This window comes from Protopterus annectens, chromosome 9.part0 (assembly GCF_019279795.1).
Source record: "Protopterus annectens isolate FY-2018-M chromosome 9.part0, PAN1.0, whole genome shotgun sequence".
Taxonomy (NCBI): domain Eukaryota; kingdom Metazoa; phylum Chordata; order Ceratodontiformes; family Protopteridae; genus Protopterus; species Protopterus annectens.
This window is the reverse complement of record NC_056743.1, coordinates 983,229,683-983,254,144: the sequence shown is the minus strand read 5'-3', so window position 1 is coordinate 983,254,144 and position 24,462 is coordinate 983,229,683. Positions and strand designations below refer to the sequence as shown.

The 24,462-nt window shown below is 39.6% G+C and overlaps 1 protein-coding gene across 2 annotated transcripts in view; it reads left to right on the top strand.

Annotated features, from left to right (window-relative positions):
• The first annotated feature begins 1,216 nt into the window (after positions 1-1,216).
• The window catches only part of LOC122811713 (myosin light polypeptide 6), a 262,424-nt gene continuing 239,178 nt past the window's right edge, over positions 1,217-24,462 (top strand). Inside the window, exon 1 of one of the 2 annotated variants that reach the window (XM_044083740.1) lies at positions 1,217-1,481. In XM_044083740.1, the coding sequence (XP_043939675.1) occupies positions 1,299-1,481 (183 nt within the window). In that variant the 5' untranslated portion in view covers positions 1,217-1,298. The remainder of the gene's footprint in view (positions 1,482-24,462) is intronic. The other variant, XM_044083739.1, reaches the window with a different exon arrangement.

Below are 24,462 nucleotides of genomic sequence, written 5' to 3'. Positions count from 1 at the left end.
TAGCATTAGTTATAGCTTGCCAAGGAGTACACAGAGCTCAAGTGGGATGGAGGGACTAGATAGCCAGGAATGATCTTTCATGTCACATCAATACTGCAAACAATGTACCTATCAGCATGTACAGGTAGATGGGAAGGTCAGGAAAATATCCCCAGTATGTTCTTAAGATGGTGCTCCTCCACATACCCTTTAATATCCCCTGCCAGAGGGTTGAAGTAAGGTCTCCACCTCACAGTGGTGGCCCATGTCCAGACAGCAAGCTAGATGTGCTGGCCAGGATGGGGGTACCTAGAAAGCAGCAGATGGTCACACTGCAAATGGGGGCTGTGCAGATATTAAAGGAGATTTGGAAGGAAGGATAGGGGCATCTAATGTAAAACTGCTAAAATAATGGAGATCAGTACAGTGTCGTAGACAATTCATATCTAAAACTATTTTCCTTTCCACCTGAAAAATGTAAGTGTTGCTACTGTAATCAGATTATACTGTATGAACTTCTAGTTTACATTGATTATTGTTTGTTAGCCTGTATCAAAGAAACAAATGTCATTAATAGTCATAATAAAATTGTATTAAGTCTTGTGATACTTATGGTTATAGTAAAATTGTATTGTCTTGTAATACTTATGATGGTTATAGTAATATTCACAACCACTGAGATTGTTTTGCTTGCAGCCTGTTATTATTGCTGCTTTTAACATTTCCAGGGAGCGCTTTGGTATCAGTTAACCATTTAAAAAAGAGTAACTAACGTAACTCTAAGTAACTAACTAAGAGTAACTAATATGAATACAATTTTGTTTCATTGTGCAGATGATGTTCATTTATGTATTCCTGTATGTTGCTGTAAAAAGAGGGCTAAACTGGACAGATGAGTGTGTGTCATGTTATTTGCATGTTTTATATGAGGATGGGTAATGTTTATTTCATATGGTTCTTCTGCACTAATCATTACACATATGTTTGTTTAAGCATCTCAATATAGCCTAGTACAAGTTTGGAAGTGTGTTTGTAAATATCTGCTTCAACACATGAATGAAAGACTTATTAATTCAGCAGGTGAAAAACTGTGCTCTTTTCTTAGATCACATAAATGTTGCAATCCTTTTTCAGTCCTGTCAAAAGAATTCCTCAGAAGACATTCTAGCATTACGCTGCAGCAAACAGCAGTATAAAAGGTCTGGCACATTTGAACATAGAACTTCAGATCTCCCTCATACATACACACTCTCTCTCTCTCTCTCTCTCTCTCTCTCTCTTTCACTAGTGCTGTTCAGGTTCCTATAGATAACACTACTATGGCTCCAAAGAAGGAAATGCCAGCAAAAAAGCCAATTGGAAAACCTGTTGCTCCAGCAGCTAAGACAAAAGCACCAGAACCAGCAGCCAAAGCTAAAGTACCAGAGCCAGCACCTGCAGTAGTACTCGAACCAGTACCTGAAAAGCCCAAGGAGCCCGCACTGGACCTGTCTAAAGTGGTGGTAAGTACCATAAGGATCTGACTAGGAAAATGTGCTGCTAAACAAGGTTGTATTATTTACCTCCTTGGTATAATTTGTATAACATTATCTGGATATGAATGTGGTAAAAACATTATCTGTGCATATATGTCCACAGGTATATGTACACCCACAGCCAAAAAAAATGCCTTCATTCACCATCTTCTCCATTAAAAAAACAATGCAACTTCAACCACCCACCACTGCAGAAAATAACATTTCTTCTCAAATAATTAATAAATACATACACACCCAAATAGGATCGGCATCACATCCCACAGTTTAGCTCAGTATGTCACATAATACACACACACACACACACACACACACACACACACACACACACACACACACACACACACACACACACACACACACACACACACACACACACACACACACACACACACACACACACACACACATATAAAAAATAAATAAATAAAATGTCAAACGGGAAAATGTGTGAGCAAATAAAAAAATGACTACATGTGTCACAGAACCATTTCTTGAAGCCAGACCAAAAACAGCTCAAGGGTAATATGGTTGTGCATTTTCCATAAGGAAAGAATAGAATACATTGTGTTTTTCCTGCCAGATCAGAGGTGACGCTGAGTATGAAACCCAATGCAGCTCAGCATAAAAAGTGGTAACAATAGTAGTCAAACAACAGCTGAGTATTCGCTAAAAAGCTCCGAGTCTTAGCAACAGCACTTATCAGCTGTCCTATTTCACCACAAATACCTCTCAGCGGTGATGACATGAGTCAAGAAGAGTGAAAAGGAGGGGAGAGTCGGCCCTCACTGTCTGTCATGCACAACTAAGGAAAGGAAACTGATTTATGTTTTTCAGTCACATACTCTTCGCCATCAGAACACTGAAAATGATAATACTGCCATTCAAAAAAATTACAGCACATAACAGGCCATGGAAGTTATTTGTAAAGAATGTCTACCAATAAATGCAATATACTTTGTAACTGGGAATGCTGCTAACATGGTAAATGATTTGTGTAAGCAAGCTTAAATTAATAAAACAGTGCAGAACAAGGGTCAATACAAATATGAAAATGATGACAGCAGTGTGTGTAACTTCGGATGAGACATTAAACCAAGGTCCCATCTGCTTGAGTTGGTGGTAGCTCAGGTGGGTGTTAAAGATCCCATGGTACCTATCAAAAAGAGTAAGGGAAATACCCCAATGCCTTAGCCAAATTTCCTCTAGCAGTATAAATACCACTTCAGGTCTCCACTGAAAAGAGGTCATCATCCTAATGGGGCTACCTCAGTCATCAAAAGGACAATTAACTAAATAAATGGATGCTCAGTGTACCCGTTCCTTCCAGTAACAATTGCTGTATGACAAAAATGCATGGTGGCGTCTGAGGAGGTGTTTGTGATCGTTGGCCTTACTGTGATAAGTTCAGTAAGTAAGGGCAAGTGTTGTAGACCTGCACTACTGCCCCCGTGGTGCATCATGCAGAGGACTTTTTATTGACTTCCATGCCACTAACAGCCTTCATTTACTTCTCATCCAGCCCAAGGACTGGTATGACAGTTTTGTTGGGGTGTCACCTCTAATAAACTCTTCTGAATCAAAGACCAAATTGTGTTTAGTTGAGATAAGCCATGAATACAGCAATATTTATTACTGTGGGGTATTTCCCCCCACAAATAGCATCTGAAAACTTTTCTCAGCTAGGGATATAGAAAGCTACAAAGGAAGCAGAAGTGCACAATGCCATCCATCTTAAATACTTAGTTGCTTTACACATAAGAACAAAATGCATGTACAGTATGGACTTGATAACGGGCACTGAAAATCAGAACTGGTAGGTTAATGAATGAGCTTTGTAAACTGGATCTATCAAACAGGGAATAAAGAAGATGAGAGAAATGAAGCAAAACTGGATGTCCTGAATTATAAAGTTTAACTGGCAACATAATTACAGAGTAGTTTAGCAAGCAGCTTTATTTTGTATTCATTCTAGGGTCATAAGTTCTCCGTTCATTGTCAGTCACCCAGATTTATAGTTGGATTAGTATATTAGTATTATAGTATTATATTCAAAATATTCAGAATTTAATTGGTATATAATTTAGTGATGCTTAAAGATGAAACATTTTGTTATTTTTTTTTGTTTACATTATATTCTGCTGTTTTCTCTTCATAAAAGCATACTGTCATTTAACATTGGTTTTCTGTAAGATTCAAGCTGTTAATAAAATGTGATTATGGGGAAAAATAAATACCAGCAGAAACTGCAGACACATAATTGTTAATGAAAGGACAATCAAAGACAAAATTATAAAAGACAGTAAGATATTTAAGATCTGAAGAGTGAACTTGAAATTGAATCTATGCCTTTAACTTTCCCCAAAGAAACCCACGTTAAAAGATGGCAAGAAAAAATATTTTGTGAACATTGTTGTAAAGGATATAATCCAGATCCTTTTTCACATTTCTGTATTTGGCGTATTATGATTTTATATCTGGCTTTTAGGGAAATATATATTTAACTGTTTGCATGTGGATATGCTGTACATTTATTTATTCGACTGTAAATAGTGAGGTTTATTTCAAAACCATGATGATATTACTCACACCTGCAAATTCTGCATTTATTTTTTAAGTATAAACAATTGTTTATCAAGCTATCTAAAACTAAATAAATGTTGCTGATATTTAAAAATATATAATAACCGAGAAAATGTAGCCTGAAAAACAAGCAAAAAGCAAAGGAGTAAAGATTTTATACAAATAGTTATAAAATATGAGTTTAGTAAAAAATGAATAAAACAAAGAAAATAAAATACTAGCATTAGACCAAAACTGTAAGTAAAATGAACTATAATAATAATAATAACGCCTTTAATGCTGTATTCTGAATCTGAACCCAGCTGTCTCTACCTGTGCTGGTGGTGTGTGAGACACTTTTCTTTTTCAATCAGATTTACAATGAGCTTTCAGGGAACCCAACTTATAATTTTCTTAGTAAATATTTTGGTCGCCATCTCTTACCTACATCTCATAACCATCAAGCCCCCATCCCTTATTCAGCAATTTGTTCTCCTGGCATGCAGCATCCCGGGATGCCAAGAGAGGCAGTAGAGAACCTGGGATCATTAGTGTTAGCTAGCAGGACTTGAGTTTTTTGATCCTCCCCCTATTGGCCAAAACATGGGTCTCTGCCAGTTCAAACTTCTGCACACCCATGCCCTAATTTCTCCTTGTGAGATGGATGCATTCCTGGGTCCTTTTGAAAGATAGAGCTCTTGTGCAGGAGTCCAGCAATGTGCCAATGTCCTCCACTCGGGATGGGCAAGCCAGGATCAGCTACTCTCTTCTTTCTCTCCACTGCTGGTTCATCCAGTGCCAAGACTGTTAATCAAACCTGCATCAGCTATGACACAAAACAAAGGTCAAAACCTCTAAAGAGTGAACCCAGTACCTTGCATTGTATGGGGGGGGAGGGTGTAGGTACTGAAGTTCTAACTGTGGTCATCAGATGAAGTCCATCACAAAAGAAAAATGTAGATTTTCAGGTAGTGAGTGTAGATCTTAGAACATTTGTACAATGTCACATAGACATGTGCAGTTTTTCTGCCATGTGTCTTGTACTTCCATCTGTCAGCCTGTTACTCTGCCAACAAATAGTAGCATCCTTATGATGGAGATGCCTATGAATGATCATATCTCATTTAATTAAAATGTGACATGATTATTCATCTCTAAACATCTAAAATCTATAGAGGTCTCTACTAAAAACAATGACACATGAAAGGTCACAAAACATAAAAAATTTTTTTCAGAGTGGGTGATATGGGAACAGAATCTCACTCCTCTCAGCTCTGAAATGCACAAATTCAGAGAAGAAGAAGAAACTGATAAAAAGGCAACACACCTTCTTTCTCTACGCAGAGCTGATCTGCCATTATAAGACCCTTAGGACCATCCAGTGATGACATTCTGAAGACTGATCAACTGTCTGGGGACAATCAGTAGGTTTCCCACTATCTCCTAGCAGTTACATATCACCATTGCTTGCAAACTGCACTGCATTGTACTATAGCACTTACAAAAGCTATGGGTTACTCAGTTACGGACAAGTTAACGTCTGTGCCAGACATTTGTGCTGTAGCATCAAGTGTAAAACAAAACCATCTAGAAGGTTACATTATCCAGGGCTTTCTTAAATAATAATGTATTAAATATCAGGTTTTCAGCTTCTGCTCTTTGCCTGACAAACACTGTCATGCTGTTAAACTGCAGACATTCATTCAACACAATGGAGATTTAGGGAAAAAATCATTTTTGCCATTGTTCCCAGTTAAGATGCTAAAACAGTGTCTGTCTTCTAGACTAATAACTAATGCAGAGGGTACAAAACTGTTCTCATCCTTTTTCATGAGCAAGAATTCATCAAATGTACCTCTAACACAACTGAAAAAAAAAATAGCAGTTACAAAACCAAACAGCTACAACATCATAGTTTTCTTACTGTGAGCAATCCTCAAACACTCCTTCTACTTTTTATAGTAACACAGAGGTCACTTCATCTTCGACACATAAGCCATCACCCGAAACCATGAAGCACATGCAGCCTAAATATATAATACCTATAAGGTCTATATTTTATATTTATTTGTTCAACTATAATAGGTATTTCTGAAATTTTTAGTACAAAAATAATCAATAAACATAAAGGTTTTAACCAAAGTGTTTCAAAATTGTTCATACAGAACCAACTACTATGAAGGCTGGAACACAGTTACTGACAATTTATTGAGTACCTCATATAGAGTTATAGCAAGCGCAGTTGGTGCCTTGAATGGTGACCCCTGCATTGAAGTCATACAGCAAAGGAAACAAAATTGAGGGGAAACATTTCTGTTAGAGCTAACGAAAAAAAAGAAGGTAAGAGCTTAGAGCTTATGACCCTTAACAAGATATAGTGAAACTGCAGTATTTGCCTCACTCACACTTTCAAAATTACCTAAGGGAGAGGTCAGGGATAGAATTACCTATATGCAGTATAGTAGCCACAGTTTCTAAGCATTTGCCCATTATGTTTTGTGCTGACATATGTTAAGATTATTCTAACTAGTCTCTACCACAAGCACAATTTTTAAACTGTCACTTAAAGTAGCTCCTAATAGCAAAGGCCAGGAACATAGTAGTTACACCTGCTTTCTCACTTGGTGTAAGTCTAGAAATGTGTAATAAGCATATTATTCATCTTACTTGGCACATCGCTTCTGAACAGTTTTTAGAAACGTTATGGCTCATATAGGTAAAAAGTAGATCTAAATGTCTAAGCCAATGCCTTTTCAATAAGTATGTATACGGGCTGGTTTGAATAATGATATCACATCAGAAAACAACTTATTTTGCTGGTTGTAGGGGCAAGAGCGGAAAATTATTTCTGAAATGTGTACAAGCAACATTTGGAGAACTGTTTGAATTTTTAAATGCCAAATGTGGAGCGGCAACAGTATGAAGCTCTGAATACAAAATAATCTCTGCTACAGTCCTGTATAAAGAGTTACAGGATAACTTCAGAAGCTGTCTACAACTTGGAACGAGGGGGGATTTGTTAAGAAATGACCTTTAAGAATCACAGTGCAAACAGAGTGGTAGAAGGTGAAACACATAGCAAAAGATTAAAAGGATTTTTCACTTCCTAAATAAGGCAATAGAGGGTGTACTCCAGGCATCACTAAAACTTTGAAGACTGCCTGCTGGAAAGATGACACCATCTTTCTAACATATCAGTACTGCAAAGGCCTGGAAAGTGGTCCTGACGTTTTCGTCATGCTCCAATAATACTTTAGAATCAATGTAAGCTTTTCTGTTACCCATTCATTTCTTTATCCCTATACAGGCATAGAACATTACAACCCTAATAATAGTGACACATACTAACACATCATTAGCAAAATTACTTGCATGGAGACAGCTGGAATTCTATAATCCATATCATATGAAATTACTTGCATACAGACAGCTGGAATTCTATAATCCATATCCTACACAAGCTGAAACAATAAAACCAAGAATCAAAACTCCCATTCATCAACAGCTTCACATTTTAAAATATTTACAAAAGTGTACACCACTTTTGATTTGAAGCCAATAAAAACAAACTTTTCTTTTAACATTAATAAAACAAGTAACATCTCTGATGAAATGCATTATTTGCTCAAATACTTGGTAAAATAAATCAAAACTCTACATACTGCCCCTAAAGCAAATTAAACTCTGCTGCAGAGAGTTTAAATAAAACCATCCCCATAGTGTTCTTCAATTCTTTTTTCACCATTGAACCTGAGAAACTGAGTCATAGCAGCTTTTTCAGCTAATAAAGATAGGAAATCATACATACACATACATATACAGATATTCCTTGACACAGTCACACACCATACACACACCACACACACACACACACACACACACACACACACACACACACACTCACATACATACACATACGCATTCAAACAGCATCATATACGCAAGCACCCTTGCACACAATTGTTCACACACATACAAATAAACACAGATACATGCATGAACATGTGCACTAGGGTTTACTATCAAAATCTCAAACATCAAAACATTTTATACAAAAACATCGAAAAAAAATCCAAATTCCTGTATACTAATTAGGTAAACATGTCGAAAACACATCAATTCGAAATGACTGAACCAAAGGCTTTGACATTTCCGAATGTTTACCTGCTGACACTTACCTGCCTGCTTCCCAGCAGTATGAACATACGCAGTTGAGTACTGCACATCACTTTAATTCATGTTCTTGCAGGGGGAAGCCCCCCCTGCATCCCCCATTTGGGTGGCTGCACCCCCCCCACACCCCCTGCAAATTATATATTCCAACTCCGAGAGTGAGAAAAAGGGTAAATTTCCCAATCTGTATTGTACCGAGATCTCTGTTTATAATGTTGACCTCATATGAGCAAATGCACAGTGGCATTCCCTAAAGGACGTTTGTAGAATTGCAGTTTGGTAATACAGGAATCAGCCAACATACATTCGACATTCCCATGTTCGCCTAACTGCACTTCTACATTTTGATAGTAAACCATGCACTGGTATATGCACACATTCACTGACCAAAATAATCTTTACTTTGTACAATATGATTTGCTTCACCAGTCAGTGGTTGTTTTTGTTTGTAGGTTTGGCTCATGAACAATAAAAAAAAAACTCCAACTACTGTCTGTTTCTTCCCATCTCATATTCACCATTTAATAATAGTGACAGTGGAGTATCACATCTTTCTGCATCAAGTGCCAAACTTTAAGGATAATTGTGAATGCTCAATCCAACAATGTGTTCAGCACATGAAGTGAAAGTTATCACACTGCCTATAACAAGCAAGTACAGTTCATCAGTATATAAAAACAAACTTTGCCATCCATGCTCTTTCCTTTCCCACCTCCCCAGTCATATAAAGTAATGACATTGATGGTGCCTTATATCCTGGTATCAAGTCTAGCAAATCAGGATATTGGCAGAAGAGACTTGTGTGATGCAATATGTGAAACGTGAATACAAAAAATAAGACCATCTTCCATTTCCAGATCCAAATATTGCGTATGGAATAGGGAATCATTCCAGAGCATATACAACACCTCCACCTAGATATGTTTTAGTGTATGATAACTAAAATACAGAAAAAAACTTCTTCTCTGATCACAGGAGTGATAAATTTAATTCAAGGATGTCACTCTAGCTGTAAGCCATAAAAGCTGTTTTGATTCAGCCATTTCTTCTACAGTAAGTTTTTTCTCCCATGAAGGCTAACACTGGTCTGGTACGGTGAAGATACATGACAATCCCCATATATAAATAACCTTTGCATGTGTTCTCTTTAGTGCTTTGAGGTTAATAAATCACAAAGTTTGTGGCACAAAGTTGCACATGAGTGTACCTGAATAATTCCATAAAGTAAGCAGTTTCTACAATATACCAGCAACCAGTGTCCAAAACTATTGTAAACTAGAAAATATAAAACAGAAAGCTGATAAATAATCTCAAAAATAGGAAGGGCTGTAAGGACAATTATTGTTACAGTGTCATCTCCTCCATGATCTATTGTTACATCACACAAGTGTCATACTTCTCCGTAGATATAAATCATAATATTTAGATACAGTGCCAAGCGTTACAAGGGTGCTTTTAGGAGGCAGAGAGCTACGGGATCCTTTGAAATAATACTTCCCTGTAGCTATAAATCATAATATTTAGATACAGTGCCAAGCATTACAAGGGTGCTTTTAGGAGGCAGAGAGCTACGGGATCCTTTGAAATAATACTTCCCGTAGCTATAAATCATAATATTTAGATACAGTGCCAAGCGTTACAAGGGTGCTTTTAGGAGGCAGAGAGCTACGGGATCTTTTGAAATCATACTTCCCTGTAGCTATAAATCATAATATTTAGATACAGTGCCAAGCGTTACAAGGGTGCTTTTAGGAGGCAGAGAGCTACGGGATCCTTTGAAGCACAGTCATGTCAAAAGCTGTTTTATACCTAGACTAACCTTTAAGTGTTTAGTACTTTGTGAAAGTATGGTCAGTAGTCTTATGTTGTTGGTTCTAATATAGCCCAAGTGGAAACATATAAAGTACACATTGCAGACATAGTTATAGCCCTAGTAGAATGTGCTCTAACAGGGCCATGCTGTAGTCAGCTGTATTTTTGTAACAGAAGACAATACAATGAGCCAGACACATTGAAAGCTCTTGTTTTGTGCAATAACATTTTCTAAAATACAGTAAACTCTCGGTTAACTGGCACCCGTGGAGATTGGTAGATGCCGGATAACTGTAGTTTCTTGTTGCTTGAGAGTTACTATTAAAAATAGGCCTGACTAATACTGTACCCTATACTATTTGTTTGGTTTGACTTGTTCAAAGGTTGGGGAGAGAGGGAATTTATTCCTATCTTCCTTTTTAAAACTCTAAAACTCTAAAACCAAACTGTAAGGTATGTTTCTATGGGGGGGGGGGGGGCAGAAGGAGCAGCAGATGAAAATTGTACTGTATTTCTTCAATTTTTTTTCTGGTTGCTTGAGTTCTGGTTAACTGAGCGCTTACTGTAGTGAGTCACTCTATTATAGTATTCAGCTGTATGTGCACAGCCAAATTAAGCAAGAGATGCTTTCAGCATTATGATAGTCTGAGAAGAAAGTTGGTAAATGAATAAACTGGTTTAGTGATACAACTGTTAGTATAACAGAAGGATTATTCTTCACTGACCTCTACTCCTCCATTGTAGAAAAATGTATGGTGTCGTATATTAATACTTGCAGTATGGAAATTCTTTTAGAAATTTTACTTCGTAGAATGACTGCAACTAGCAAATAATCTATTGCTTCAGATGGAGATGGAGTCAACCTTCCAGTATAAAATTCAAGTCCTGGGATGTAATTTTTTTAAAATGCAGGACTTCTTTAAGGAAGAACTTAATTGAAGGATTTGCTGCTATGTGACAGAATGCAAAGATACATCTAGAAAATACAGAAAATGAAACTTGAATGAAGAATAAGTTAGATTATTGAAAAAGATGACATGACATAGATCAAGCAGTCGCAGAACTGGACATTCTTATTTAGGTATCCTTAAAAGGTCTAGATCCATTGCAAACAACTTCTACTTTTGAAGATATGATTTTCATGTTTTAGACTTTTTAGCCTCATTCCAACCATTGAACCCTTACAAAAAATGGATTATTGTCCAGTCAGTATTCTATGCCACAGACTGACAAGCTGAAGGACTTGATGATGGGATGTAGAACTCTGCCCTGCTGCTGAGTCACTAGTTTCTTCACTACAGGGAATTTGCCAATATGGCTGTGTGCTGACCTGTATCAGAAGAGAAGAACAAGATCGTCTTGGCCAGACAAGGTCTATAAGAATTAGATGTGATATGTCTTGCCTGGCTTCAAGAAGCACTTTTTGAAATACAGTAACTGAAGGGCAAACCACATAAAAACCTCAGAACAATAAGTAGAAAAGCATCCTGTCTACAGATGCCCTGGGTTGAATCAGGAGGCAAAATGTTGGCAGTTAACCTCTGAGATGAGTAGTAAATATGTCTACCTTTGGCATGCCCAAAAACTTTGCCATATGTTGAAAAACTGCAGAATCCAGTTCCCATTCATAAGTTAAGGGCATATATCTGTTAACAGAATCTGCTAAGAGACACTATTACCCTGGAAGATAGAGGAAATACTATGTTGGATAGCCCAATGTCAAACTAACATTACTTTGTTGTCCCAGCTCCATGGATAAAGCTCTGACTATGACTCAGATCACATAAGTCTGACTAGTGACACAGGTGTTAGAGGTGCCAGGTATGAGAGGATGGGGAGGAAAGATGAGGGGAGGTAAGGGAAGCAGCTTGACACATTGCTGTACTGAGCCCTAGAGGAGTATATAAGTATATCACAATACAAAGGTGTAATGCTGGCAACATTCTGGCAATGATAGGAAGCATGCCAACCAAGTATGATACACTGCAGCTGGAAATGGGCATGTGCAGCAGTGTGTATGTACTGAGGCCTGTATTGTTAGCTTTGCCACTATGGAACTCTGGAGATACAGCCCAGCAAAAAACACCTCTGATAGCTGCCTAGATGATGGCTCTCCCTTGGCTGGCTCTCACTCCATGAGGAGAATGAATGAGCCAATTGGCTGTTACCTTGTTGAGGGAATAAATGGGCTAATTGGACATGTGTACACTGATGACTGTCAGGCAGGGGGGGCACAAATAGAATACAAAAAATAATATCAATTTTCTTCTTACACATCTGACAAGACCTTGCCACCACCTCACCCCCATTTCTCGGTGCACTACATCTATGTGGTTTTGTTGTGTTAACCTGCAGTGCTTCTGGCTGAAATTTAAACTTCCAGCACTCTTGCAGTTCCATTTATCTACTTCAGACCGATGTGCAGATATTTGTTCTGTAGACTCTAGTAACCCCATGCTAAGAGATGTTTGAAGTAGGTATCTAAAGCACATTCCAAGAAATCTGTTGTCAAATACTGCTGAAAGGGAGGGCAGACAAGTAACATCCCCTTTGTTACTTAAGAATAATGTTGATCCTTGCTTTGCTATCACTTTTGGTATACATATAAATTTAACAACATTGACATTAATCTTAGTTTGATCAAACCATTTTGCTTTACACACAGAAAATTAGTTATGCTCACCTCTAGAAGTTTCCCTAGTGATTTTTTTTAAGAAATAATGCTGCAACAAATTATTGAGCACAATCACTTTATGTTGCATTTAGATTAATTGCAACTGCAGCAGAGGAGTGGCTATAAATGTGAAGTATACAAATCTGAGTCGGCATATTATGCATCAGCTACCAGATAAGCGTTTTATTGTGCAAGCATGCAAGTGCTCAGCTTTATCACCTATATAAAGATATTTGTATATACTATTTTATTCAAAGTTGTGATAAATGCATGTTGCACTTCACCCGCTTGTATCTTAGCTTCAGGTTTGTCCAATGAAACCGCCTGAAATTCCATTTGAAATGCATGGCATACCCTGCCTTAGGATGCACCTACTTCATGCACCCTGTACATACAGAGAAAACAGAACTGTGTTACCTTTAGAAAATGGTAGGAGCAAATTACAACGAAAAACTTGAACTTGTGGGGACAATACATGCAGAATGAAGTTTTAGTGAGGAGTGAGATTTAAGGAGGGGCAGGAATTGAGCAATTAATGCAATGTTGGACTGATGATAGTTATAAAAAAAAGTGATGTATAATGTTTGTAACTAGGAACATGTTAATATGGTTTGTTTTCTTTTATATAAATGTATGTTTGCCTATGTCTTAAGTGATAATTCAATCATCATCATCTTTCGGCTGTTCCCATTAGGGGTCGCCACAGCGGAATATCTGTTTCCATTTCCCTTCCCAACAACCTCAGGCTCATGACCTCACTCAATCTATTCAAAACTAATCTCAGAGAATTTCTTAAGTCTCAATGGTTATGCCCATGTTCCAACCCTGACTAATTCCCACAGGATCATTAGTATCTAATTCCTTTCTACCTCACAATTCTTTATCCAGTATCTTACTATCTCCTCAGGTATCTATGTCATCTGGTCATCTCAACAAATGTTTACCTGACTAACAGCTTGTATATTTCGATGTTGTTATTGTTTGATTTTATATTAATGTAATTTCTTGTATATAATTGTAAACTTATACTTCTGTTAATTATGGGAGCTTTTCTCCCCGGGCCTCTACTGAAAAAGGACATGTATCCAGGTAGACTAGCCCGGTCAACAAATGTAAAATAAATAAAATAAAATAATTCTTCCTGTCCTCGGCATCTTGCTCTGTCACACCAACCACTTGCATGTCCTCTCTCACCACATCCATAAACCTTATCTTAGGCCTTCCTCTTTTCCTGTTACCTGGTAGCTTCATCCTTAGCATCCTTTTCCCAATATACTCAGCATCCCTTCTCAGCACATGTCCAAACCAACGTATTCTTGCCTCTCTGGCTTTGTCTCCAAACCTTCCAACCTGGGCTGACCCTCTAATATGCTTATTCCTAATCCTGTCCACCCTCGTCACAGCCAATGCAAATCTTAACATCTTTAACTCTGCCACATCCAGCTCTAACTCCTGCCTTTTTGTCAGTGCCACTGCCTCCAATCCATATAACATAGCTGGTCTCACTACCCTCTTGTAGACCTTCCCTTTCACTCATACTGGTACTTGTCTGTCTCAAATCACTCCTGACACTCTTCTCCACCCACTCCATCCTGCCTGTGCACTCTTCTTCACCTCTCTTCCACACTCACCATTACTCTGAACTATTGATCCCAAGTATTTAAACTCATCCACCTTCACCACCTCTATTCCTTGCATCCTCACCATTCCTCTATCCTCCCTCTCATTCACACATATATATTCTGTCTTAGTCCTGCTGACCTTCATTCCTCTTCTCTCTAGAGCATATCTCCATCTCTCCATGGTCTCCTCCACCTGTTCCCTACTCTCACTACAGATCACAATGTCATCTGCAAACATCATAGTCCACAGGGGCTCCTATCTGATCTTGTCTGTCAACCTGTCCATCACCTTGCAAATAAGAAAGGGCTCAGAGCTGATCCTTGATGTAATCCCACCTCCACCTTAAACGCATCCGTCACTCCCACCGCAGACCTCATCGCTGTCACACTACCCTCGTACATATCCTGTACCACTCTTACATACTTCTCTGACACTCCCGACTTCCTCATACAATACCACAACTCCTCTCTAGGCACCCTGTCTCTAAGTCTACAAAAACACAATGCAACTCCTTCTGACCTTCTCTGTACTTCTCCATCAACACTCTCAGAGCAAATATCGCATCTATAGTGCTCTTTCCCAGCATGAAACCATACTGCTGATCACTAATCATCACATCCCTTCTTAACCTAGCTTCCACTACTCTTTCCCATAACTTCATGCTGTGACTGATCAATTTAATCCCTCTGTAGTTACTACAGCTCTGCACATCACCCTTATTCTTAAAAATCAGTACCAAAACACTTTTTCTCCATTCCTCAGGCATCCTCTCACTGTCCAAAATTTCATTAAATGATCTGGTTAAAAACTCCACTGCCATTTCACCTAAACACCTCCATGCTTCCAAAGGTATGTCATCTGGACCAACAGCCTTTCCATTCTTCATCCTCTTCATAGATATCCTTACTTTCTCCTTGCTAATCCATTGCACTTCATGATTCACTATCCCCACATCATCCAACCTTCTCTCCCTCTCATTCTCTTCATTCATCAACCCCTCAAAGTACTCTTTCCATCTGCTAAACACACTCTCCTCGCTTGTGAGTATGTTTCCCTCATTATCCTTTATCACCCTTACCTGCTGCACATCTTTCCTAGCTCGGTCTCTCTGTCTAGCCAATCGGTACAGGTCCTTTTCTCCCTCCTTAGTGTTCATCCTTTCATACAACTCTTCATATGCCTTATCCTTAGCCTTCGCCACCTCTCTCTTTGCCATGCACCTCATCTCCTTATACTCCTGTCTACTTTCTTCATCTCTCTGACAATCCCACATCTTCTTTGTCAACCTCTCTCTCTGTATACTCTCCTGTACTTCCTCATTCCATCACCATGTCTCCTTGTCGTCCTTCCTCTGTCCAGATGTCACATCAAGCACCTTTCTAGCCATCTCCCATACTAGCTCTGCTGTAGTTACCCAGCTATTTGGTAACTCTTCACTGCCACCCAGTGCCTGTCTTAACTCTTCCCTGAACTCCACCTCACAATTAGTCTTTTACAATTTCCACCATTTGATCCTTGGTGCTGCCCTCACACTCCTCCTCCTCTTCTTGATCACCAACGATAATTCAATAAATGTGTTAAAAAGTAAATGGCAGAACACAAAGGTCACAATTGCTAAACTAACAAGGTCACAAATGTAAGACCACATGAAACAATATAGTGAACCTTGTAAGAATGTACCTGATACCTTCATAACCTGTAATTCTACATTACTCCTACACGTACAAGCTCCCCCTTCCACATTTGAGATTCTAACATATACAGAATTACTGTGATCTCCATTATATACTCTCAGTCTGGAAGGTTTATATTGGAGAATTACATTCTAATGTCCATGATCTAGAAGCTTTCATCTCAGTCCCAAAAGTAACTGTCTGAATACTAGAACCAAGTCTAGGCTTTGCACTAGGGTTAGAAGGCATGGACAGAAAGTTCTCTATTTTCCCATCCAATCCCTCCTCTCTCTTCAAGCTATGTCATTTTTGTATACTTAATATGTGCCCCACCCAAACCCTGCACCATCAAATCAAGTTCATTCAATTATCCTCCGGATTCAAACAAGCTGCAGATGTCACAGGCTGGCCTACTGTTAACTACTGGTCTGACAGTTGACTTTCTTCTTTCCTACACCAAACACTGATTATCGACACTTTGTTTACTTGTCCAAATCCTCTATCTTGCACAGCTATGAGCTTGAAATCACAGTCTCTGGTCTCAGTTATCATCTCCCAGGCATATCGTTTCAAGCCCTTAACCTCTCTGGCCACAAATCAGGCTACGAACTGTCATCAGAATGTTAGTATGATGAAGCATAACCATTTCTACAAACCTGGGCAAATGTCTGCAAACAGGACTCAAACCAGTGGGTCATCTAGTATAGTATGTGGTGACATCGATCCAAATCCAGATTCAGTTTCCTCAGTCATTCATAGTGTCCTACAGCATGCCATGTACTTAATGCCATGTACCTTAGGTGGTAGTATGCAAAGGGGCTTAAACTGATTCATACAAATGCACATAGCATCTGCAATAAACTGAGCATTCTTTGGCATTAGTTCCCACACTAAACAGAAACATATTTATCTTCATGCATGAATGACACAGAAATCCGCCAGCTTGTTATAAGATATTAAGATGTGAGAGTAGAGATGTTGCCATTATTTGTCAAAATTCACTTTAGTGCATGTTGTCGCCTCCTCCCCTAGCTTCCTGTCTTGATGCAGCATATATCTATTCTTGCTTCCTGAAGGTGGTCATTTTGAAGACAATCACTCTAATCTTCATGCAAATTTCCCCATCTCATCCAAAAATACTACCAAATAACCATTACTGTGGGTTACTTCCAAAACTAAAAGTGATGTGCTTGTACTGAGGGAACTTAACAGTTATTGGGCAGAAGCATATGATCAGTATGCTGACCTTAGAACACAATGTTTTCTTCTAGCTCAATGAATAACTTCTGCTAACAGAAATGATAAAGTCACTAAAAAGGAGATTTTTGAGACAAAATAACTCAGGAGAGCAAGGTAATAGAGTGGGATGAGGCTAAGCAAAAGCCTAGCTTGCATATTAGACATTGCCTTCCCTACCAGAAATTTCTAAGAAAGGGTATAGGCAAAGAGAAATGGATTGGGAAGTAAGACCAGCTCTGGTAGAATTTTTGTTTATCTAGAACAGAAGATACTGTTAAAAAGGGATAATTATTAGGGCACATTAGAATAATGAACATAATTATAAGAATCAATTAGGAGAAGTTTGAAAAGATTGGGAAAAGAGAATAGAAAGGCAATTTACAAAAGAACAATGGAGGAAATCTGAAGGGCTCCCGAGTATGCAACTAAGTCCAGAAGGTTCATAAGATCATAGGATCATAGGAAGTTACTAGGCTAATGGTCCTAGGGCCCTTAGAAGCCTAGCCAAGTTCTACCCTTATTTCCGCAATCAGCACCTAATGCCCATGTCCAAGAGGGACACAGGTGGAACCCCGGGGTGAATTTACAGCCACCTATCCAATCATCTAGAGTGCATTTTTAGAGGGACAATGAGGTGCTCTGTTTGACATGAAGAGGGAGTCTGTTCCAAAGGTGTGGTAACCTCTGGGATACAAATCTGTCCCTCCAGCAGGTTCTAATAATGTCACATACCAGGGTAAGGATCTTTAGAGCAAGTAACCCATATGCCATTTGACTTGTAGATATTCAGCATTTCCAGTAAAGCAGGGTCAGAGATTGCCTTATATACAAGGCAGGGATTCCCTATGATTAGTCTGCATCAAACAGAATAAAGTGACAATGATTTCAGATGATCCACATAGGACAGATGCTGAAGACCTTGAATTATCCTTGTGAGGTACCTTTGTGGTTTCTCTAATTGCAGCAGGTGCTTGGAAAGGTACATACCAAAAGGGGCATTGTACTCAATTATTGGCCTGATGGGGGAAGAGTACAGGGAAGTTATAACTTCTTTTTTTCTGGAGGCAATGCCCTTATTTATGAGATAAGCAATACAGAATGCCCTTCTTACCACTGTGGAGACATGGTGATCAAAGATAAGATTGCTGTCAACTTGTGTGTCCAGGTCTCTCACCACTGAGTGTGTACTTAGGGTGTTGCTGTTGATGTGGTAGTTAGCAGTAACATCGCTGTTATTGAAAGGGATGATAATACATAGTTTTGCATTGAGAGCAAGGCCATGACTTTGGCACCAATCATTTGTTTGTATAAGACCCTCTTGTAGGATGGTGACATCATTTGATGATTCTATGACCGCTCCCAGTTTGCATTCATCAGCAAACTTTGTCAGCCACAGACCTTTAGTTTTTGCTTGTACTTTGAAGAAATTGATTCCAAACAGTAGAGGTCCCAGGACTGATCCCTGTGGAACACTACTGGTCACAGGTCTGCTGCTGGAGGTGGATTCCCCTATTTTGACTATATGTGTTCTATCAGTGGGACAGTTAGTGACCCATCTAACAATATAAGGGTTGATACCTAGGTAAGTAAGTTTGTCAATGATACCTGTGTGGGGGATAGTGTCAAAAGCCTTGGGTAAGTTTAGATAGGCTGTATGCACAGATTTTCTCTCATCCAGGGCCTTGGTGACTGTCTCAAAGAAGTCCACCAGGTTTAACAGGCATGATCTCCCTTTGACAAATCCGAACTGAGTAGAGGCAAGTGTTTGGAGATTACCTACATCTCTGTTGATAAGGTCCATGATGATTCATTTCATGGCATTGTAGATAAGGCTAGTCAGACTAATAGGTCTATAGTTCCCAGGGTCAGGGGAAGCACCACCTTTGTGCAAGGGAATAACGGTGGCTGTTTTCCATTTAGCTGGGATGAAGCTGCGGCTTACACTATGATTGGAAAGAGTACCCAATTGTATTGCTAATTGTTGTTGGAGTTGATGTAGGACACAGCCTGGGATATTATCAGGTCCCATAAATGCTGTGTTTTTGGTCTTAGAGAGGGCGTTTACAACCTGCTCTTTAGAGATACAAGGTCAGGGACAGGTGGTAGGGATGTCATGGTGTATGTGTGGTGTGGACAGGGGAGTGAAGTTTTCACAGAACTTGTTGACCAGTAGGTTAGTGATGTCCACAGACTCAGTATATGTGCTATTATTAACTACCAGTTCGGCACAAATCTGGGCTTTCCCTTTTAGGATACGGATGTAACTAACGAATGTCTTATGGTTGTCCTTAGTTGAGGAAACTAATTTGGATTCATAGTCTGCTTTGGAGGACATTGCAAGAAGTCTTATTTGCTTGTTTAAGCTGAGGAGGGAGTGTTTCCAGTTTAGGACTCGCTCCATCGTACTCTTAGACAGTAATTTCTTCTTATTATTCTAAAGCCTGTTAATGGCAGTTGTCCACCAGGCAGGTGTGCTCTTCCTTGAGGAGCTTGGTTTGGTCCTATCAGGTATGACTGAGTCAATGCAGTTATACAGGTGTTTATATGGAAGTAGAATTCGGCATAGTTGCCAATTCCATTGGGAGCGGGGTGCAGTGAACCTATTTATACCATCCCATAAGAGGTTATAATCTGCTTTGGAGAAGTTTTTTAGTTTAGTTGCTGCTGGGGGAAGGGGGTCAGGTGTGATAGTCACTTTGAATGAGAATGATTTGTGATCAGATCTCACCAGGGAAGACCTCACAGTGGGGGTGCTACAGTGGTCCCCCATATTGGTAAGCACCAGATCCAGGATGTTGGCACCCCTTGTGGGGGTGTCAACCAGCTGGTCCAGGGCATTGGAGTTAATAAAGTCAAGGAAACTTTGGGAAGTGAGTTTGAGCACGAGTAATTTACCCAGTCAATGGATGGGTAGTTAAATTTGCCCAAACCAATAATGTTTGGATGTATCTTGATAGACTCAAGTAGATCCAAATTGGCAGAGTGGGTGTCTTGAATCATGGAGGGTTCCTGTAGCTGGCAATGACTTGAATGGGTGTCCTACCAACAGTTAATTGCACCTGAAGTATCTCCAGGGGGATACTTTAGTATTTTTGCACAGATGTGTTTGCATTGTTAAATGTTATATCCCTAGTAGATGAGGTTCTATATTCAAGTAAATAATAGATGCTAGAAATGTGATGGGGAAGGGAGACATAGACACCTGGGAATACATTTTTGGGAATGTAATGAGACTGCAGATTTTAAAAATTCCCTATAGAGAACTTTGACTGAAATAGAGGGAAAAATGGCAGTAACTTGAGGAAATTATTCTTTTGAGCTGGGATATAGGATTTGAATTGCCTAGACATAGAAAGGCATTACAAAGTTTCATGCTTTTGGCTGTCATAAAAAACAATTAGTAAAAAATGGAAATCAAAATCTACAGCAAATGTAACAAAAGATTTGAATATTGTTAATTAGATAAAATAACTGGAACTGGAAGCTTTAGAAAACAGAACATTTTTCATATAAATAAATGGAATTTTTGTGAACAGTACATGCAGAATAATGTAAAGGAAGAGGAGTGAGGTTTAAGAAAAGGCAGAAATTGAACAATTTATGTAATATTTGAACAAATGAAAACAGCTAAAAAGAAAATGCATGCATACTGCATGGCAATAATAATAGAAGCTGTTTATGGAAATTGTTATTTTGCTTCTTTTCTTCTATGTTAATGTATAGGAACTCATGTTGCAGCTTAAAATGTGATGATTTAACGTTTATAAAAGGACAATAGAAAGGAAAGTATTTTTGGCTGGATCCTAACTTCCTGCCCTACTAATGTTCTTGGTACTGATACTACAGCTGAATCTATCAGGGATCACCTGCTGTTTTAGGTTCATAGGTTCATAGGTAAGTACTAGGCTATCTGCCCAAGGGCATTTATAAGCCTAGCTAGAATGTGATGCCTTTCGCCACCCCTTAGATTAGTTCCCTGTGCCCCTGTACAGCAGAGCCATTAGTTCCCTGTGCCACTGTCCAGCAGAGCCACTGCAGTAATCCCCAGGGTAAATTTTCTGTTTCCCATCCACCCGTCAAGGTTTCTCTTGAAGAGTGTTAGTGAGGGGCTCTGCCTGATATATACTGGAATCCTGTTCCAAAGCATGGGGAGTCTCTGGGACAGGAATCTATCCCTCCAGTATGTCCTATTTATCGTTGTGGTGAGGTTTATATCTCTAGAGCGTGTGGCTCTCCGGGATTTGTTTTTTTTTTTTAGGTGGCGCATGTCCATCAATTCTGGGTTGGGCATGGCCTTGTATGTCAGGCAGAGATCACCTCTGAGTAAGCAGTATGCAACCGAGTACAGCTGGAGTTTCTTGAGTCAGGCTGCATAGGGCATCTGTTTGAGGCCAGTAATCCTCTTGGTGAGGTACTTTTGTGGTCTTTCCAGCTGTTGCAGGTGTCTTGTAAGGTACATCCCAAATGGAACATTGTAGTCTATGATGGGTCTAATGAGTGATGAGTAGAGAGGCACAATAAGCTCTTTTGTTCTAGATGTGAACCCTTTTCTGATTAGGTGGGCCACATAGAAGGATTTTCTAACCACCTTGGCAATATTATTATCAAAGGAGAGATTACTATCTACTTGGGTCCCCAGATCCCTTATTACATTTTCTGTATTTAGGGGACTACCACCTATGTGGTAGTTCATGGGTACTTTGTTTTTTCTAAAGAGGATGACTATGCATGGTTTGGCATTTAGTTTGAGGCCATGATTTTGACACCAGATATCCATCTCAGTGAGACCCTTCTGGAGGGTGTCTGTATCAGCCGGGGAATCAGTTATGGCCCCTAGTTTATAGTCGTCTGCGAACTTGGTCAGCCATAGTCCTCCTATGCTTGCCTGTACCTCTGATAAGTATATACCGAACAGGAGGGGACCTAGGACTGAGCCCTGGGGGACGCCACTTGTAACCGGTTTAGAGTCGAACATAGAGCTTGCAACTCTCACCATGTGGGTTCTATCCATGAGCCAGTTGGCAACCCATCTTGTGATGTAGGGGTTTATGTTCAAGCTGGTGAGCTTGTCTATAATACTAGAATGGGGAATAGTGTTGAAAGCCTTTGCGAGGTCTAGGTAGGCTGTGTGGACCTCCTTTCCCTCATCTAATGCCTTGGTAACTGTCTCAAAGAAGTCCACCAGGTTTAGGAGGCATGATCTGCCCTTAACAAAGCCAAACTGGGTAGGGTCCAAGGTTTGGAGGTTCCCAATGTCTCTGTTAATAAGTTCCATGATGATGCGCTCCATAGCCTTGCAGACCAAGCTAGTCAGGCTTATAGGGTGATAGTTCCCGGGGTCCGTTGTGACTTCACCTTTGTGGAGTGGGATAACTGTTGCTGTGCGCCATTCTGTGGGTACGTAGCCTGTAGAGAGGCTGAGTTTGAACAGTGTGTTTAGATGAGGAGTTAGTTCATTTTGGAGCTCTTGTAAGACACAGCCTGGGACATTGTCCGGTCCCATTGAAGCTGTGTTTTTGGCTTTGGATAGGGCTGTTTTAACCTGTGTGTCAGTGATTGATGGGACCCTACATTCTTCTGGTATGGTTATTGGCCCTTTAGGGGGTGAAAGGGGGGTGAAGTTTGCACTAAACCTGTCTGCCAGAATGTTGGCAATATCAGTTGGTTCAGTGTATTTTGTGCCATTCTGTACTAACTCAGAGCAGATCTGAGAGTTTCCACATAGGTTCTTGACATAGCTAAAGAATGCTTTGTGGTTATCTTTGGAGTCATTGGCAATTTTTCTTTCGAAACTAGCCTTGGATGATTTAATGAGGGATCATAGTTTCTTGCTGATACTGATCAGGGATGTCTTTCCTTCTTTGGATTTTACTCTTTTCTGTACTAGTTTTCTCCATCTGTTGTATAGCTTGTTTATGGCAGGGGTCCACCAGACTGGTTTCCTTTTCTTGGAGGAGTGATTCATGGTTTTACTTGGGATAGCACGATCCATGCATTCCTGCAGCTAATTAAAGCTGTGAGCATAGCAGTGGGCACTTTTCTTTGCCCACAGGGAATTTGCAAACAGCCGTATTTCTCTGCAGCTGAATGTCACTTCAGTCATGTGTCCCCTCTCCCCAGTCAAATGTACCACAGGGAAGTGTCTTGCTGTCTAGGTGCCTGAACCCAGTTAGGGGTTCAGGCGTCTAGGCAGCGAAACATTTTCTTGTGGTAGTGTTGACTGGGGACACATGGCTGAAGTGACATTTAGCTGCAGAGAAATATGGCTGTTTGCAAATTCCCTGTGGGCAAAGAGAAGCACACACTGCCATGCTCACAACTTTAATAACCAAATGCATAGCGGCAGAAGAAGTAATGAGTGTTGTGCTCAGTGTACAGTACACACTTATGTAACTATAACATGTAGAAGTGTGCTACAGCATGGAGGAAATCCTGCAGGCTACTGTAGTCACATTTATGCTCCAGTATGTGTTATAGGTAATGTTCCCTAGACACTGTGAAGGGGGTAGTCATCCACACACACCGATTATAAAGGCACTGCCCACTGTGCACTATATTTTTACTGCCACTGACATACCCTCTGGCCAGCCTGCTGCTGATGCCTGCCATATTGCCTGCTGTTTCATGTTCTCTTGAGGACCATAGACATTGTTTTTCCCTCTGCATTTGGTTATTTAAGTTGTGGGCATGGTAACACATTCTTCTCTTTGCCCACAGGGAATTTGCAAACAGCCATATTTCTCTGCAACTAACTGTCACTTCAGCCATGTGTCCCCAGTCAAATGTACCACAGGGGAATGTCTCGCTGCCTAGGCACCTGAACCCCTTCGGCAGTATCTCGCAATGGACACTTTAGCAGCTGGCTCAAGCTCAGTGCAACCAAGATGGTTGTCAAGGCAATGCAGACTTGAATTCATGGTTACAGTGCATTATTTATTCATTTATTTATTGCATTTGTTTTCCGGGAAAGTCCACTAGACCTAAAGAGCCCATTTTTAGTAGAGGCCTGGGGAGAAAAGTTCTGGCAAGAACAATGATACAGAAAAAAATGAAACATTAATTGGTACAGAAGTAGAAATAATGTTACACATAATGATTACAGTAACATATACAGAATATATACATAAAAGCAGGAATTTAGTTGATTTGATTGCAGTAATATATACAGAATATATACATAAAAGCAGGAATT